The 19965-nt window shown below is 38.6% G+C and overlaps 1 protein-coding gene across 4 annotated transcripts in view; it reads left to right on the top strand.

The window, feature by feature from the left end:
- TMTC2 (transmembrane O-mannosyltransferase targeting cadherins 2) overlaps positions 1–19965 on the top strand; it is a 455593-nt gene that overhangs the window by 195061 nt on the left and 240567 nt on the right. For all 4 annotated transcript variants that reach the window (XM_074007499.1, XM_005571660.4, XM_065524634.1 and 1 more), the window contains one exon: positions 13285–14113. In XM_074007499.1, coding sequence (XP_073863600.1) covers positions 13366–14113 — 748 coding nt within the window. In that variant the 5' untranslated portion in view covers positions 13285–13365. The remainder of the gene's footprint in view (positions 1–13284; positions 14114–19965) is intronic.

The following is a 19965-nucleotide window of genomic DNA, read 5'->3' on the forward strand; positions in this document are numbered from 1 at the left end:
CTGCACTCCAGCCTGGGCGACAGAGTGAGACTTGGTCTCAAAAAAAAAAAAAACCCAAAAAACACAAAACAACCTATAGTGGGCCTCAGTTGCTCAGTCAAGAAAATGAGCATTTTCTGAATCAGTGTGGCATTTTGAGAAAAAAGACAGTGTATGTGAGATATGCCCAGATAAATGGCTGCATTTTTTACCTGTGAGAAACAGTAAATAATAATTTGTCCATTTGACATTGAATTTACTATTTAAATTTAGTGCAAGACATAGCGAAATTATAGAGTTGGAGTATATTTCCATATAATAACATTAAGCATTGAAATTATATGCTTATTAATGAACATCTGTAAGGCATGTATGTTTATTAAGTTCTCTTTGTATATATAATATAAAATCTTCTTTTTCTTGCTGGTATCTTTTGTGTTTTCATAGAAAAACTCCCACACTCATTAAATAGCTGTCTATTATGATATCTTTGAGAGAAGGCGGCTGTATCTTAGCCTCCCCACTGAGTGAAGTCTCATTATAATTTGTCTCTTTATGTTTCCAAAATGCTGGGCTCACATGCTTAACTCATTAATGAGACTGGAACGCATCTCATAATGGCTGGTTTCTCTCACTAAAGCCACACAGTTTAAAGAATGTTGCAGTTTAATCCATTGGCGCAGGAAATGCATTTGCAATGTAGTTGCCCAGTTGAGGCAAGATTGATAAAAGAAAGTTCCTTTTCTAACTTCGGTTAATTTTGAGCTCACTTAATTTTATTTCTTCTCCCATTAGTTGTCTTCTTAAAGAACAGGGAAAGGAGTTTAATAAAAAACAAAGTGTTTTCATGGTCAAGAGAAGTATCTTCTTTTGTTTAAAACTTTTTTTTGGTTATTTCTCAGGTCACAAAGGATATTTTCTTCACATATTTTCTTCATAAAGGCTGGATTGTTTTGTGGCTAACCTGATTTGACCGTAGCGCACTGCCTGGTGGGAAGTGTTAAACCTCTCATTCTAAGCTAAACAAGATTACCCTGAAGGCTGGCATTCAGGGGCTTGTTTTTAGTGTAATGGGTTAGGGGCTGTGGCACACCCCTTGCAGTTCCACTGATTGAACTCTTTGGGTACTTCAGTTTCTAATAGTTAGCTCTAGAAGGGGCTTGCCATGGGTACGCAAGAAATTGCTCACTGCTTGATTTCCCCATGTTAGTTTAATGAGGAAGAATGGGTCACCATGCCAACCAAAACACCATAGCAATGGGTTTAGAAGCATCCTTCCTTGATACTTGCTTCCCATTTAGGGGTTTCAAATATACTACAAACGCTATAGAGTGTCAGACAAAAACCAAATAGGATTTGAAATCAATGTGTCCTCTTATAGAATACATGTAAGTGACTATGTTGAGTTAACTTGAATTTTACTTTGTTGTGTATTCAGTCTTTTTTGATTAATTTGGAAGGTAGTGAGGCAATTACGTTGGTCTTAATTTTCAGTTGTCAATTTCTGTTTGCTAGCAGCTTTCAGCTAGTGATCTATCAAAGCTCCTCTACATTTAATTTCATTTGGTTTCTCAGAGCTTTATTCTACTGTAGTAACAACCATTTAAAAATTTTATTTTTTAGAACAGTTTTAGGTTTATATAAAAATTCAGAAAATAAGACAAAGTTCCCATACACCCAGTTTCCCCTGTTATTAGCGTCCTGCATTAGTATTGTGCATTTGTTGCAATTAATGAGCCAGAGTTAATACATTATTATATCAATAGTTTATTCAGATTTTTTTAGTTTTTACCTAATGTCATTTTTCAGTTCCATGTGCCGGCTGGGATGGCACATTTATTTGTCATGTCTCCTTAGACTTTTGCAGGTGACAGTTCTTTTCTGGTTGAGACAGGGTTTTGCTCTGTCACCCATAAGGAGTGCAGGTGCACAATCATGGCTCACAGCAGCCTCAACCTCATAGACTCAAGCAATCCTCCTTCCTCAGCCTCTCTTGTAGCTGGGACTATAGGCGCAAGCCACCACACCTGGCTGATGTTTGTACTTTTATTTTTTTGTAGAGATGGTCTCTTACTTTGCTGCTCAGCGTGGACTCGAACTCCTGAACTCAAGTAATCCTCTCACCTGGGCTTCCCAAAGTGCTGGGGTTGCAGGCGTGAGCTACCGCGCCCAGGCAGACCTTCTTTTTGATGACCTTGACAGTTTTGAGGATTCCCAGTTATATATTTAGCAGTATGTCTTTCCTTTGGAATTTGTCTGATTTTTGTTTAAATGATTAATCTTAGAATAAGGTTTTTTTTTTTTTTTTTTTTTTTTGTTATTTGTTTTCTATTTTTAGGGTTTTTTTTTCGAATTTTCTTAAGTGTTTGTTTGTTTTTGAGACAGAGACACACTGTCACCCATGCTTGAGTGCAATGACTAATCAGAGCTCACTGTAGTCTTGATTTCCTGGGCTCAGGCAATCATCCTACCTCAGCGTCCTAAGTAGCTGGGAATACAGGTGTATGCCACCATGTCTGGCTAATTTTTTTTTTTTTTTCTGTAGAGATAGGATTTTATTATGTTGCCTATGCGGGTCCTGAACTTTTGGCCTTAAACGATTCCTCTCATCTTTGAAGTGCTGAGATTATAGGTGTGAGCCATTGCTCCTGGCTAGATATATGGGTTTTGAGAGCAAGAACACAGATGTAAAATAACATTTTCATCACATCGTAACAAGGGTACATACTGTCAGCACAACTTACCACTGTAAAGTTGACCTTTATCACCCGCCAGTGATAGTGTTTTTCAGGTTTCTCCACTGTAAAGTTACTTTCTCCCCACATCTTGCCACCCACCCAGTTCATACTGTGCCTTTTGGAAGGAAGTCACTATGCTCAGACCACACCTAAGGAATGGGAATTATGCTTCCCTTTCTTGAGGGTAGAGAATATAGAAAAATTATTTGGAATTCTTCTGCAAAGAAGATTTGTTTCCTCTCTCATTTATTTGTTTTTTGTATCACTTACTAATATGGACTCATGAATATTTATTTTAAACTTTGAGTTATAATCCAATACCACTTTACTTTTTTTGATTTTCAAATTCTTCCAGCTTTGGCCATTGGGAGCTGTTTAAGTGGGTTCCTGTGTCTCTTTCACACTTGGACATATGTGTATCAGTGTACTTTTACATGTATTTTGAGCACTTTCTCCCTTTCTGGCACTACAAGTTGCTTTAAGCTCATCTTGCATATTTTCTGTTCCAGTCCTAACATCAACCCAATTATCCAAGGAGCCCTGATACACTTTATTGGAAAATGGTAACAACCATTGAAAGAATAAACACACACACAAAATAAGTAAAATTCAGGAAAATATCTTTTAAGTATGATTAAATGAGAGACTAGATGATCATCTTAAGCTGTTATATGTTTCGCTGGAGATGTACCTATGCTTTCTGATGGATGCTTGAACTCAGTGGAAAACATTATGGTGTACTATGGGTTTAAGTGAACAAAGGAACTCCTTATAATCCGAAATATTGAACATCTTAACATACTTTTTTATGCCCCTTAATCTTTACATTTTTTCCTTACAAAGACTGGATATGTCCACTCATTGAACCTCTTTTAATATCATTTGAAATATGAAACATTATAAAACCCTTTAATCTTGTCTGTTAGTTGGTGTGGGGGAAAAACAAATGTTTCTAATCTTGTAGACAGGATGATTATTAATAAGGAAACCCATTTTTCTTTTAAAGGGAAACAGAACAAGTATGACAACTTGATTATGACAAAACTTTGATTAATCACATGGACATGTTCTAGAAACAATTCCTAACCATACTTTCAGCCATGCATTCCTTCTTGTCACATGTTCAGAAATTATGCCTTTGAGGGGAGTATCCAGTGATAACTATTTTGGGAAGGAGGAGAGCTAAGAGAAATCCTATTTTGCTGACATAAAAAAAGTGATGAATGGTGAATACAAAATAGAAGGTGCTAGATTTTTGTTATGTCTGGGTAGCCTTTTCTCTGTCTTATAACTTTCAGATACTGATTTTTATCTACTTTATTATTACAACTACTATCATTGCCAAGGGCTTAATTTGGAATTAAATGAGCCTTATGCTTAAGTAATTTATTCTCGTTAGTTTGCCAAAATGTAGGTCTCATGATGGTTTTAATACTCTACAGCAGAATGTTTACATTTTTCTTTCATTGAGACTAAAATATTCCTTTTCAGTTTCATTTATGTCCCAGAAAATCTGAGATCAGAAGACAATATTGAAGCTGCTATTATCAATGACAGTTTTTCTTGCATAATAGAGAGGGGAGCTGTTATAGTTGAATTTTACTTCATTCTTATTTTTATTTATTTAGTCAATGACCGCCATAGAAGGGAATAACTCACCACAGGGCTTCTGTAGAGGCATCGCCACTAACTAATATGGCAGGGTCTTCTTATTGGCTTCTCTCTCATATTTCAGGTGATGTTTAGGGACGATTTTGATGTTTTCTGATACATTTTGCATTATTTACTCATTAAGCTATAGTTATGTACTTTCATTCCATTAGTGTGTCAAAAAACTAAGTTGTCAACCAGGAACCTTATATTGGCTAATTTTAATTCTATGATTTTCTATGTCTGGCAGTTTCAGGAAAAACCCTCTAAAAATTTTATAATTAGAAATATCTCTTTTTTTATCAGAAAAGTGGGGATTAGAGCTGATTTCCCTTTTTATATTAAATAACTTTAAAAATGAACATATTCAAGCATCTTAAAAATGAGACTTTTGGCCAGATGTGGTGGCTCACGTCTGTAGTCCCAGCACTTTGGGAGGCTGAGGCGGGCGGATCACTTGAGGTTGGGAGTTCGAGACCAGCCTGACGAACATGGAGAAACCCCGTCTCTATTAAAAATACAAAATTAACCTGATGTGGTGGTGCATGCCTGTGATCCCAACTACTCAGGAGGCTGAACTAGGAGAATTGCTTGAACCCAAGAGGTGGAGGTTGCAGTGAGCTGAAATCGCACCATTGCTCTCCAGCCTGTCTCAAAAAGAAAAAAAAAAGAATGACACTTTCATAAGGCAGACCTATAATGTTCTGTGAACGATTAGGTTAATTAAAACATGAAGAAACCGTGTCCATACTGGTGTGAAATGTATCTGTAAATTTGTTGTTCGTAGGGATGCAGTAAGTTTCCCTTTTATGTTTCTACTTTTACAACAAAGTTGTAGTAGGAAAATGTTCCTCCAGAACATATGCTACTACTTTAATGTGTGCTTTTCATGGAGAGAGGGAAACAGGCAGAAAACATGATGACATAAAGGTGAAAAGGTCAAGTTTCTCTATGTGGTGACAACAAACTGCTTGAAAATGGTGACTCGGAGTTGTGTGGAATACTGTTGACTTTTTTTTTTATTATTATTTTATTTTATTTTTTTTTTTAAGAGATGAGGTCTTGCAATGTTGCCAAGGCTGATCTTGAACTCTTGGGCTCAGGGCATCTTCCTACCTCAGCCTCCTGAGTAGTTGGGACCATAGGCTACTGTGCACAGCCAATTCTGTTAACTTTATGAGCCTTTGTGTAGGATATTGGGAGCTAGGACTTGGCATAACAGGGTATAAAATGTGTGAGAGAAATATAGAAGCTGTCTTTTAAAAGTTTGAGGGTCAGACTTAGTTTAAGAATCATTTATTTGAATTCCTACAAATGTCAGGTTCTGTGTTACTCTTTGGGGAGAGATGTATCAGTTATAGCTTAGCTCTAGAAGACAGTGTTTTGATATTATTATATATCCCACTGCTGTCCATTTTGTTTTCATATTATTTTCCATTGAATTTAAGAGATTTTCTCATAAAATTAAGGTAACAATCACAAAATAACTATATTAGAACATGGAAACATATTTTTAATGTTGAGAAACTTAATTATAAAATAATAGCTTCAATAAATAATAAATATAGACAAGTGTAGGAACTGGCCGTGCACGGTGGCTCATGCCTGTAATCGCAGAACTTTGGGAGGCCGAGGTGGGCATATCACGAGTTCTGGAGTTGAAGACCAGCCTGGCCAACATGGTGAAACCCCATCTCTACTAAAAATACAAAAATTAGCCAGGCGTGGTGGCACACGCCTGTAATCCCAGCTACTTGGGAGGCTGAGGCAGGAGAATCACTTGAATGTGGGAGGCAGAGGTTGCAGTGGGCCGAGATCACACCATTGCGCTCCAGCCTGGGCAACAGAGCGAGACTCTGTCTCAAAAAAAACCAAAAAAGTATAAGAACTAACACATCAGATATCTACTTGCCTATAACCAAAATTTAGATTTGTTAATATATTAATTGCATATTTTTTAAATCTAGTCAGTGTAAGAGTTGTCAAACCTTTTAGTTTTTTTTCAAATAAGCTTGTTGAATAAAGGGGAACCACACACAGATTTGAAGCCATCTTTTCTGTTATCCATGTACTTATCTCCCTATACTAGAGGTTTCTTCATCTCATGTTTGGTATAAATATTTCTAGACTTAAATAAAAGGCCTTTTTTACATATGTAAGCGTTTGTGAAAAATATTTTTCACAAATAAGGTAGTATTTTTCTGAATGACCTTTATGGTTCTGTAGCATGCATATTTTGCAACATGATTTTTCACCAGTCATGCTGTTACATAATGATTTGGTTCACTGCTACATAATGTTATGTTGATATATATGCATAAATATATCTCTTTGTAATGTATGTAATTTTTTTTTATTTGCCATATGGATTCAGACATATGGATATACCATGATTTTTTTATTACCATATTTAAATTTGTATCTATTTCTGTTTTTTCATTTATAAACAATGCTAAGTATCCTTGTATCTTAGAGGTTTTGTTAGAATGTAGGTAACTACAGATTACCAAGTCATACATGATACAAACTATTAATTTTATTGTGTACTTTCCTTTGCATAGCTGTACAATTTATATTTCCCCAACAATATGTGATTCTACCTGTTCCAGAACAATATCTGTGAAGGCTGTTTCTTTAGTTTTGCACTTTATTTAACTTATATTCATTTCACTTTAATCTTTTTTTTTTTTTTGAGACGGAGTCTCGCTCTATCGCCCAGGCTGGAGTGCAGTGGCCAGATCTCAGCTCACTGCAAGCTCTGCCTCCTGGGTTCACGCCATTCTCCTGCCTCAGCCTCCCTAGAAGCTGGGACTACAGGCGCCCGCCACTGCGCCCGGCTAGTTTTTTGTATTTTTAGTAGAGACGGGGTTTCACCATGTTAGCCAGGATAGTCTCGATCTCCTGACCTCGTGATCCGCCCCTCTCGGCCTCCCAAAGTGCTGGGATTACAGGCTTGAGCCACCGCGCTCGGCTTCACTTAAATCTTAATTGGTATTAACCCATGAGATTATCTTTTCAGATTTTTATGGTTATTTGTCTTTTCCCTGAATTTCCTGGCTATATTATTAATTCATTTTTTTTCAATTGGGTTGTTTGCCTTTGGTGGCTCATATTTAAGAAATTTTTTCCCCTAACATTCTGGGAACAAATCCTGTCTTCTGCATGTTGTAGCAATACTTGAATATTTTAACCTTGGGTTCTGAACTCCTTTGTAGTCTGGCCTTTGTGATACTCTTTTATTGTACTAAGAATTCAGTTTATCCTAGAGCCTGAGAAGGAGTATTATTTATGTTTTGTTATGGTTTACTCATTTACAGTGAGGCAAATATACCTTAAAACTTTGTGAAACAAGAGTCCAACAACATTTTTAATATCGGTACTAAGAATTAGAGTTGTACAAATATGCAGTGACACTCAACTTTGGCTGCATTAGAATCACCTATGAGATTTTACTTGGACTGGGGCATTAGTTTTTCTAAAAGCTCATAATTGGTAATGATGGACCTTCAGGTTTGAAAACTATCCTTTAAGCCATTATGACTCTTTTCCTCTGAAAGTGGTTTTCTGGACAGAGTAGTAGAATGTGTAAAGCTCCAAGAACACACAGGGTCTCTCTCTCTTTTTTTTTTTTAATGACAAGTTCGTATCCAGTGTATAGAAGAGTGCCTGCAACATTAATGATAAGTTGAATGAACTAATAGTTTTAGCTACTAAATTGCAATCCTTTTCTAATGCTCCCTAACAAAGATTGCACTTAACTAGTGTTTAAATATCCCACACTTTGAAGTCTTATCTTCTTTGTTTGAATTTTTGCTAGTTTTAGCTTGCAAGTCTTTGGTGGCAATGCATTGGGAGATTCATGCCTTATCTATACTTGCATCTAAGAAACACAAATGTTAGGTCAGTTTGATACACCAAGCTACGCAAACAGAAATGCTAAGGTAAATTATAGGGTCACTTGACTTCGACTCCTAGTAGCAGCTCAGTAAAACTTTGCTAATTTGATTTAATCCATAAACCATAGCACAGGGACTAAATTAGAAATGAAATATTTTCCATGCTTTCTTTTATCTTGTTTTAAGGCCATCTCCACAAGAACAGTTGAGATGTTTTATTAAAAATTGGATTCGAAGAGAGTTTTTTTTTTTTGGAGACGAAGTTTGGCTCTTGTTGCCCAGGCTGGAGTGCAACGATGCGATCTCGGCTCACTGCAACCTCCGCCTCCTGGGTTCAAGCGATTCTCCTGCCTCAGCCTCCTGAGTAGCTGGGATTACAGGCATGTGCCACCACGCCTGGCTAATTTTGTATTTTTAGTAGAGACAGGGTTTCTCTCTGTTGGTCACGCTGGTCTCGAGTTCCCGACCTCAGGTGATCCGCCCGCCTCAGCCTCCCCAAGTGCTGGGATTATAGGCATGAGCCATGACGCCCAAACTAGTTGACAATTTTTAATAAAATTCTATGAGAAAGCATCACAGACACTTGAAAATTGCAGTTTCATACTTTGGCTTATACTTTTTTAATTTTTATTTTTATTTTAAGTTCCTGGGTACATGTGCAGCATGTACAGGTTTGTTACATAGGTGAACATGTGCTTTGGCTGATACTTTAAAAGTCGTAGCAAATCACAACACTTTAGAAACTCTTCTACTTTAAACATTTTAAAATCAACTTTACTTATTGGTTTAGTTTCCCTTTAAGAGTGTCACTTATCAGCCTGGGCAACATGGCAAAACACCATCTACAAAAAAATACACATACACACACCTGTGGTCCCAGCTTTTCGGGAGGCTGAGGTGGGTGGATCACTTGAGGCCAAGAGGTTGAGGCTGCAGTAAGCCATGATTGTACCACTACACTCCAGCCTGGGTGAGACAGCAAGACCCTGTCTCAAAAATAAATAAATAAAAGAGCGAGTCCTTTATTTCATCCTTACAGAACTCACCATTAAGTTAGAATAAGTATATGAAAGTGTTTGACTTCAGAACAGTAGTATCTTTTGATTTTAGTGACTATGTCAGTTGTTCAAATGATGGATATATGAAGATACTTTAAATATGTGAAGTACTACATAAATTAATGTTTGTTAGCATTTTATTACTTCCGTTTTCTTGTCTTTATGTCATTTTCATTTTCTCAGTACTTAGACATAATATTTAACATTGAATAGTTTTCATTATTCATATCTTTATAGTCCATTGTATTTAACTTTTCTTTTAGCATAGTAAATGCAATAATAGGACCACATCTGGAATCTCAGATAATTATTAAGCTATAACAAATTATTAGAGATACTTTTATGAAAAATTAATGAATAAAGTAGTTTTGCCTTGTTATGATATTTCTGTCTTTAGAAATAAAATAGAATTACGTCACTGTTAAGGTTAACTTCTTCTGGATTTTAATGACTAGCAAAGAAATCTGACCATGTTTCCTCCTTCATGTGGCTCTCCTATCCCTTGGCTTTTCTTCTTGCCTGATTACAGCTGTTTTTGTAATGCTTTCTCTCTTCCTCTCCACATCCCCAATCACTCCCACCACAAGATATTATAATGGAATGGTCTTAGACACATTTTAAAAATGAGCTTTCGGTACAAATTCACAATTCAGTTGTCTTTCAAGGTTCGTCTTCTTTATCCATGATACCTTGTCTCATTTATCTTTGCCAAACGGTGTTTCTCACTTGTATAATCTAAGAGTATTCAATTATATGATTGATCAATCAAGTTATTACAAGTTCTTAAGCATAGTTTTGTGGGGTTTTTTTCTAAAATCAAGAACTTTTAGAATTATTGGTGGGTAGAATTTCAGAGGAACAATGGAATCGTTTGCAAAGTTATTCTTAGATGATAATGAGGCTTTGAAGTATTTCATTTCACCAGTTTAAAAGTTAGATTGGTGGGCTGGTCACAGTGGCTCACGCCTGTAATCCCAGCACTTTGGGAGGCTGAGGCAGGCGGATCACGAGGTCAAGAGATCGAGACCATCCTGGCCAACATGGTGCAACCCCGTCTCTACTAAAAATACAAAAAATTAGCTGGGCGTGGTGGCACGCGCCTGTAGTCCCAGCTAGTTGTGAAGCTGAGGCACGAGGATCACTTGAACCCGGGAGGCAGAGGTTACAGTGAGCTGAGATCACACCACTGCACTTCAGCCTGACGACAGAGCGAGGCTCCATTTAAAAAAAAAAAAAAAGTTAGATTGGTGAGGCAGAATGTGATATTACTCCCTCTACTATTAAAAATTCCATATAACATTACGTGAATTAATCTTAATCCAACGTTTGACAAGGATGTTTTCAAAACAATGAAGTTAATGCTGTGAATTTGGCATTACTGTATCTGATATTAATAATTCCACCTCTTAAAATTGTCTGATTTCCATCTGGTTGCTGTTTCTCGTTTTCCTTATGTTAAAATTTTAACTTCTAACCACCTATTATTTTGTTTATCTTATTTTATACTCAGAATTACCTCCTTTTAGATTAAAAAAAAACTTTAATACTTTTGAAATGTAAAAATGGACATATTGCTAAAAATTGGTAAGGGAACCCTAAATGAATCACAAACTTTCTGTTTTGTTAGAGATATAAAAACTTCTAAGATCTTAAAAGTAAGATCTGAGTTTAAAATTAGGGAATAAAAGAATTTGTGTTAAGAAGGACAGGGTCACCAGTTAGGAGGAGATTATTGTAGGAATCCCAGTGTTGGCACTTGGGACTAGTGATGATAGAAGAGATGGAGAGAAAAAGGACAGATTCAGGATATATTTGGACGTGAAAGTTGTGAAGACTTGGTAATGAGTAGAATGTGGAGGGAAGGAAAGAGGCTGTGAAGAAGAAACTGGTTATACACTATTACTATTTCCTGATGGTGACAATGATTGGAGGAGGAACTGTTTTATTTCCTTTGGGGAAGTATGAAGTCAGGAGTTATATTTAGGGTATGTTGAGTTTGAGGTACCTAAGTGAATATGCCCAGTAGGCAACTGAATAATTGCCTATGGAGGTGAGGGAGGGTGAAGGTACAGTCATTAGCGTACATTAACGACGTTTAAAATCATGAACCTTGTTGAGGATCATTAGGTTGAAGGTAGAGTGGAAAAGAGCATTCACGAGTAGTGCTGTGGCTTCCAGTGATCAGGGTTGGTGTGGAGGAGGAGTCTGAGGAGCAGAGTCCAGTGAGGCAGTTGTATCCAATATGTAGACATTGTTTTCATAGAAGTTGTATATGCTTAAAATATATTGCTTTCTGTGGGTTGTTTTTTAAACTAAATATTTGGTGTATCCTTTGTAAGATTCTAAAGCCCCTTCTGAATGTCATTGAGTGAGACAATTCTATACAACGCTGGATGTTTGCTGTAAAGAATGGCCTTACCTTTGAACCATTAAGGTTGGGATATGGTGCCTATTTTAACCCTCCCCACTCTGCCTCTTTAGGACTTAGATTTTTAGACGTCACCTAAGTTCTTGCTGGGGGTGAAGGACTTTGCCAGAAAATTAGCCTTAACATGATGTCCTTTGACCCTCCTCTCACAATTTTTTGTCATTCTCTTGAAGTAAGTTAGTTCATTATTAAAGAAGTCATTTTATTTTATTTTTTATTTGAGTCAGAGTCTCACTCTGTTGCCCAGGCTAGAGTGCAGTGGTGCAGTCTCAGCTCACTGCAGCCTCTTTCTCCTGGGTTCAAGCTATACTCCTGCCTCAGCCTCCTGAGTAACTGGGACTACAGGTGCACACCACTATGCCCGGTAATGGTTTTTTGTTGTTGTTGTTTGTTTGTTTTAGTAGAGATGGGGTTTCACCACGTTTGCCAGACTGGTCTGGACTCCTGGCCTTAAGTGATCCACCCACCTTGGCCTCCTAAATTACTGGGACTACAGGGGTGAGCCACTCTGCCCAGCCTAAAGTAATTTTATTTTTAAAAGCTGTCATCAACATGAAAAATTTGGGATTCATGAGGAGTGTTTTTGAATGTTGAATATCACTGATATCAGTGACAATATGGGGCAGCAGATGAAAGCCTGGTTTATAAATTTTGCAAGGACAGAATTCTTTTTTTTTTTTTTTTGAGACAGAGTCTCGCTCTGTAGCCCAGGCTGGAGAGCAGTGGCCGGATCTCAGCTCACTGCAAGCTCCGCCTCCCAGGTTCACGCCATTCTCCTGCCTTAGCCTCCTGAGTAGCTGGGACTACAGGCATCCGCCACCTCGCCCGGCTAATTTTTTGTATTTTTTGTAGAGACGGGGTTTCACCGGGTTATCCAGGATGGTCTCGATCTCCTGACCTCGTGATCCGCCCGTCTTAGCCTCCCAAAGTGCTGGGATTACAGGCTTGAGCCACCGCGCCCGGCCAGCAAGGACATAATTCTTTAAGACAATGAATTGGGGACTGACTTAGACAGACATAGCTTCATGCCTTTACTCCCTTAGAGACAAGCACAAGAGTCCTGCCATGCCACATATTTTTTGACATGGCTGCTTTTTGTTTTTCTTCAAAATCTAAACTACGATAAAATGAAAGACAACAGTTATTAGGTGCCTTCTATATCTTATGCAGAGTGCTAAGTACTTTACATTGTGGTCTCATTGTGACCCAACACGAATTCTAAGAGGGAAATAAATATATTGAACCCACTTTGTAGAGGTCACGAAATTGAAGCTTTGATTATTGGTATTTTAGAGAGAAAAATTAAGAAAAGATAATCAAAAAATATATACAAACTACGATTCCACCTTCAGGTTTTTTTGGAGATTAAAATTTCTCTAGGCATGCTTGAAAGGTGATGGACATGAAGTCATGTTTTGGAGACATCATCTGTTTTTAACTGTCCATTTAAAAATGTATTTGATCTCTAAGTGTTGAGTGTTCCTATGCTGTGCTGATAATGATCTTAATTTTTCCCTTCTCTCTTTTGGTTTCAGAGGAAGAACTTGTCGCTTTTCCTCAGCATTAGTTTGTTAACTTTCTGGGGGTCCTCCCTTTTGGGTGCCCGGTTATACTGGATGGGAAACAAACCACCAAGCTTTTCCAACTCGGACAATCCCGCTGCTGATTCAGACAGCCTCCTCACCCGCACGCTCACCTTCTTCTACTTGCCAACCAAGAACCTCTGGCTGTTGCTATGCCCAGATACCCTCAGTTTTGATTGGTCGATGGATGCTGTGCCTCTGCTCAAAACAGTTTGTGACTGGAGAAACCTACACACTGTGGCCTTCTATACTGGACTCCTCCTCCTTGCCTACTATGGTTTGAAGAGCCCGAGCGTAGACAGAGAATGCAATGGGAAAACTGTAACAAATGGCAAGCAGAATGCAAACGGACATAGCTGCCTTTCAGATGTGGAGTACCAGAACTCAGAAACTAAGTCCAGCTTTGCATCCAAAGTAGAAAATGGCATTAACAACGATGTATCACAGAGAACCCAGCTTCCTTCTACGGAGAACATTGTTGTTCTGTCTTTATCTTTGTTAATCATACCCTTTGTTCCTGCCACGAACCTGTTTTTCTATGTCGGCTTTGTAATTGCAGAGCGAGTATTATATATTCCTAGTATGGGCTTCTGCCTGCTGATTACAGTGGGTGCTAGAGCCCTTTATGTCAAAGTCCAAAAGCGGTTCCTCAAGAGCTTGATTTTTTATGCTACAGCTACACTAATTGTTTTTTATGGACTCAAGACTGCGATCAGGAATGGAGACTGGCAGAACGAGGAAATGCTGTATAGATCAGGGATAAAAGTAAACCCAGCTAAAGGTAATCTTTTCTTTTATGCTTTTGTCTGGTTAGTTTACACTTGCAGCGTCTTTATGTCTTTGCTGCTTAAGACACAGTATTAAGGAGGAAGAGGTCCTTTTGTGCAGACCCGTATCTTTCATTCTTTTTCTTTTTTTAAGGAGATACGCCATATAACCAATTTAGAGACATACCCAGTATTCCTTTCTTGGAATAAGAAAATAGTTTCCTGTGTTTCTGACTATGTTTGTCCAGAAGAATTAGAGCTCCTATTGTGTAAACAATATTGACTATTCCAAGAATTTAGAAAAGAGCTTGGTTTTCACATTTTAAAATACTGATGGGGACGGCTCTTTTATCATATAATAAAAGTCAGGCTATCCCACATAAGTATACTTGAGCTTTTCTATTTTCCAAGCATCGCCTGAAGAAATACAAGACTTTCATTGAAACCTTTAAAAGATTTGGAGATTTCACTCCCTCTGAATCCTGAAAGTATGTCTCTAGATGTCAGTGTGTACACATTCAGGTGTGAGTCACCTTGGGCTGCACAGAGGCTAAATTATCTGAATGTTGCCAAGCAGTTAGCAGGTTTTCACTTGGGTTCTTAAGTCACTTAGAGAAACAAACTTTTCACTATATAATGAGAGTTTTGATTATACCACTCATGATTGCTTTTGATTTAGAAAATTACTTGAGCACATCTCAGAACTGATAGAATAGAAAGTAGTTTCCTTTAAAATAAAAAAGTCAAAAACTATGACAATGGATGACTCTAGGCAATTAAATGTATTGGAAGCTAGAGGACAATTAAATTAAAATAGATGTAAATTTTTAGTGCAGAAATATATCATAGTAAATAGTGTTAAAGAGTCTTGTTCTTCATAAGCCATTTTTATTCTTTTTTGAGATGGGGTCTTGCTTTGTTGCCCAGGCTGGGGTGCGATGGCTTGATCTCAACTCACTGCAACCTCCACCTCCTGGGTTCAAGTAATTCTGCTGCCCCAGACTCCAGAGGCACTGATATTACAGGCGCCTGCCACCACACCTGGCTAATTTTTGTATTTTTAGTAGAGATGGGGTTTCCCCACGTTAGCCAGGCTGGTCTCGACTCCTGACCTTAGATGATCTGCCTGTCTCAGCCTCCTAAAGTGCTGGGATTACAGGTGCAAGCCACCATGCCTGGCCTATTTTTATTCTTTTTGTTTGTTTGTTTTTTGTTTTCTTTGAGACTGAATTTCGCTCTTGTTGCCCAGGCTGGGGTGCAGTGGCACGATCTTGTCTCACCACAACCTCCACCTCCCGGGTTGAAGCGATGCTCCTGCCTCAGCCTTCCTGAGTAGCTGGGATTACAGGCATGCGCCACCATGCCCGGCAAATTTTGTATTTTTAGTAGAGACGGGGTTTCTTCATGTTGGTCAGACTGGTCTCGAACTCCCGAACTCAGATGATCCGCCCGCCTCGGCCTCCCAAAGTGCTGGGATTATAGGCGTGGGCCACCGCACCTAGCCTATTTTTATTCTTTAAATTATGTTCGCTTATATAGCATTTGAATTGGCATTTTTCTATTCTTTCCAACACAATTCTATACCATGATTAAAAGAAGGTGTAAAACTGTTCCAGAATATGAAAATGGCCTGCTAATAGGTATATATCTAAAGACCTAGATACTCCAAAAACTACTTTGGCATGCTTGTCTGATGGGCACAAATTAAGTCAAGAATTCAGTGAGCAACTACACATTTCTTTAAGGAACTAATTGCTGGTACTTACACTGTTTAATAAATTGCAGGGATTTTAATGGGAAGTTGAAGCATTAAAGTTGAGCTACTATGTAGCATGTCATTTCTCAATTCTCTGTGAAAAATCATTACCATGTGGCTTTTTCTAGGTGTCGAGTACATCACAGTTTATTGAATGCCCGGACCTAAATCTTGTTGGAAAAATTGTTATAATTATTTTTTGCAGAATACTTATCAGCTAGTTTTTCTGCACTGGTAGATGTAAGGATATAGAACAAGCCTATGTTGCCAATATATTTTCCTGCTGTTTAAAACATATATAATAGAGAATTGAAAACAAATTCTTGGCCTATTATTTGCATCACAGTGATGTTCTGAGGGTTTATTAAATTTATTAAGTTTCAGGCTAAGCTGCTGTTACAAAAAGCCAAGACAAAAGTGGCTTAAGTAAGATAGAAGCTTTATTCTTTCATGTAGCAATCTAAGTATGTGCAAACACAGAGCTGATAAGATGGCGCCATGGGTTTTCAGGATCCAAGCTCTTTCTCTTTTATTCCCTTGCCATCTCAGTGGTGTCACCCTGTCCTCATGGTCCAAGATGGCTCATTATCACATCAGCCCTTCAGCTGACAGCAAGAGAGGGAGAAAGGGCAAATGGCGGGTGTGCCCAATCTGAGAGCATTTTGCAGAAATTGCACACACCATGCTTGCTCACAGACCATTGGGCACACCAACCTCCAAGGAAGGCTGGGAAATGTTATCTTTATTCTGGGAAGCCAAGTACCCAGCCAGATTTTATTACACTGCAAAAAGGAGCGGGCAAATATTCAGATGCTAGGGTATAAGTAGCAGTCAGAATAAGTGAAAACGTTTTGTAACGCTTAGGTATTTTCCAGCATTAGCTGGTAGTTTTGCTGACGGTTAAGATTCTAAATAAGATATTTTGGTACATAGTTAGAATGTTTGATCATTTATTTTTCCATTCACTAAGTAAAACAATTATTAAACATTTCCTTGGTTTCCAATATTTTCAGGTGTCCATCCTAATACTTAAGAAGTGCTGCAGAATTTAGGCACTCCAAAATATCATTAGCTAAATAAATGTACAACTGCCCACTATCGTAAGAAGTTCTTTCAGACATCAAACACTGAGTTCCTGAAAACCCCCACCCCACTCGTGGCCCAGTCAACTGCTTTACTTGCAGGCTTTACCATCTCAGTTGATGGAATCTCAATTTCCCCAGCAGCTCTGGCTGAGAATTCTGAAGTCATCCCTACCTCCTCTTTTCCCTTCGCAGCTCACATCCATTCCATCAGCAGATCCTCTCTGCTGTTTGTAAAAATACATCCAGAGCTTGACCACTTTTTACCACCATCACTGTCGGCATCATGGCCCAGGGGCCACCATCTTTTATCTATATATATATACTTTTATCTATATCTATATAAATATAAATATAAATATATATATATATATATATATTTTTTTTTTTTTTTTTGAGAGAGAGTCTCGCTCTGTTGCCCAGGCTGGAGTGCAGGGGTGCAATCTTGGCTCACCACAACCTCTGCCTCCCAGGTTCAAGCAATTCACCGGCCTCAGCCTCCGAAGTAGCTAGGACTACAGGCACGTGCCACCGTGCCCAGATAATTTTTGTGTTTTTAGTAGAGACGGGTTTCACTATACTGGCCAGGCTGGTCTCAAACTCCTGACCTCGTGATCCACCCGCCTCGGCCTCCCAAAGTGCTGGGATTATAGGCCTTATCTGTAATGTTAGTAAAAGACTCTCACCTCACCTCCCAGTTTGTATTTCTTGCCTTTTAGCATGTCTTGTACTTTTTTCTTTCAACTCAGATATGATGTATTGGGTAATAAGAAATGAGGTGAATAGGCTTTCTTGTGAGATTTTCTGTAAATCTGGTTAGGAGTTGGACTGTATTTTGCTATAGCCGTGGGTGCCAGAGATGTCACATTCCTCTGGTGGCCTTGTTTTTGGTCTTCCCAGCTGTCTGTGGGCTTTCCCACAGACTCTGTTTTGCATCTATTTCAGCTGCAATCAGCTATTATTATACTGCAGCTCTGTTGGTGTTGGGGAGGGAAAATGTTCTACTATTTTATGACTAAATCTTCGCCTCTCTGGGCTACCACCTTCACAGGTGTTTCTTATATTTCCTTGCTTCCCACTCCAGTAGAGACAGGAAGGCTAGAGGGGCCTGAGTTGAGAGGAATGACTTTTCCCCCACAGCTCTGGGACAAGGCTAAGATCTTTCCCTTATCGAGTTCGTGGTCTTTTGTCATGACAAATGCTCTGGGTATATTTCATAAGGTTTATTCTTCTCCCACTGCTGGAGCCAGGAGAACATCTTTCTTGGCTCTTCCCAATGAGACTCTGTTGAGGTCCTGGGAGGGAAAACTCCCCAAATTATGGGAGTCCCCTAAGACTGCCACGTCAGGAGTTTCTGATTCTAAAACTAGTTCACGCTTAGCCTCCAGCAACTTGTCAAATGACGAGTCAATTGTTTCTAACAGTTTCTGTCTCCAGCAACTTCTGCTCCAGGTAAGCTCTCCTCTGCTGTCTCTCTGGATTTGTCTTTCTCTAGCTTTCAGGGTGGTGGTTGGCCCTGCGACCCCAGTTCACTGATGGTTCCTAGACAAGTTATTGATTTTCAGTCTGTTTAGCTTTTTCTTTTTCTAATGATGTGAGTGACAACTTCACATTGTTTAATGTCTGAGCTGAACTCCTGCTTCTATTCACCTTCAAAGTCCATGCTTAACCAGCAGCCCTGGTGACCTTTTGGAAACACGAGTCAGGGCATGGCGTTCCAGTGTCCAGTTATTCTCTGACTGCCAGTTTCTCTCTAATTGAAGGCACATAACAGTGGCGGGAGGGGAGGGTGGGAGCCAAGGGTTCAAAAACTATTTATTGAGTACTGTGCTCGCTTCCTGTGTGATCGGTTCAGTTGTGCTCCAGGCCTCAGTCTCATGTAATATGCTTTTGTAACAAACCTGCACATAGAGCCTTGGAATCTAAAATAAAAGTTGAAAGAATAAAAATAAAATTAGAACAGTTCTGTGCTTTAAAAACTCTAGCTAGCTAGATAGATTATAGATATGATAGATATAGATGCACACAGTCTCAGGACCCTGTGCATACTCACCAGCCTTTCCTTCCCTTACTCCACTCCAGCCCTGCTGGCCTCTTTGATGTACCTTTTATATGCCAGGTGAGCTCCTGCCGCAGAGCTTTTACCCTTGTCATTGCTTCTTCCTGGAATGTGTTTTCCTGGTTATTCTCACTGGGATCTCCCTCACCTCTTTTAAGTCTCTGATCAACTGTTGCATTATCAGTAAGGTGCTTTATGTAAAATTGACTGCCCTGCTATTAATTACAGCCACCCCTCCGCCTCTGTCTTATCGAGCATTCCATGCTTCATTTTTCTCTTAGCACTTATCACTATTTGACATACTATATTTTCTATAATTATGTGTTCATTGTATGAACGTGTTGTCAGCATACACCAGAATGTACAACACAAGAAGGTGGAGATTTTTACATTTTAAAAAATGCCATAGATGCTGCAATGAGGACTGTGCCTGGTAGAGCAAAGGCATTCAGTAATGGATATGTTGAGTATTATTACAGTCATAGCCCTTCTCTTTAAGGAGTTCATGATCTGTTTACAGATAGAATGTACATGCATGAAATAAGCCAAAAGTGTGAAATATTATGCTTTTGATATGCCAAGTAGTGAGGGATGCTTTATCATGAGAGGGTTAGAATTGGGAGTGGAGTTAGTTTCAGATTGTGTGACTGCATCTGTGTGTGACATATGCTTCCATTTTGATGCAAGGCAAAACTCTTCCAATCCAGGTTTCCTATTTTTTTTTTCTTTTTATAAGATGTTAATAATAATTCTGGCTGCAGTTACTTCCTTAGCAATTTTGAGACTGGTAGTAATCTTCCTTAAGGCAGATTTTCTTAGTCTAATACATTATTTGAACCTAAGTAAAAGATTAGAAACCCTATAAAGCCGGTCTTGTGTATGGTTTTCTGAGATTACAGATGGAGTTAGGGTTTTTTTTTCTTCCTTTGAAAGCCTTTGCAAATTCTAGAATACTTCAGTCTACCATGT

This window comes from Macaca fascicularis, chromosome 11 (assembly GCF_037993035.2).
Source record: "Macaca fascicularis isolate 582-1 chromosome 11, T2T-MFA8v1.1".
NCBI lineage: Eukaryota > Metazoa > Chordata > Mammalia > Primates > Cercopithecidae > Macaca > Macaca fascicularis.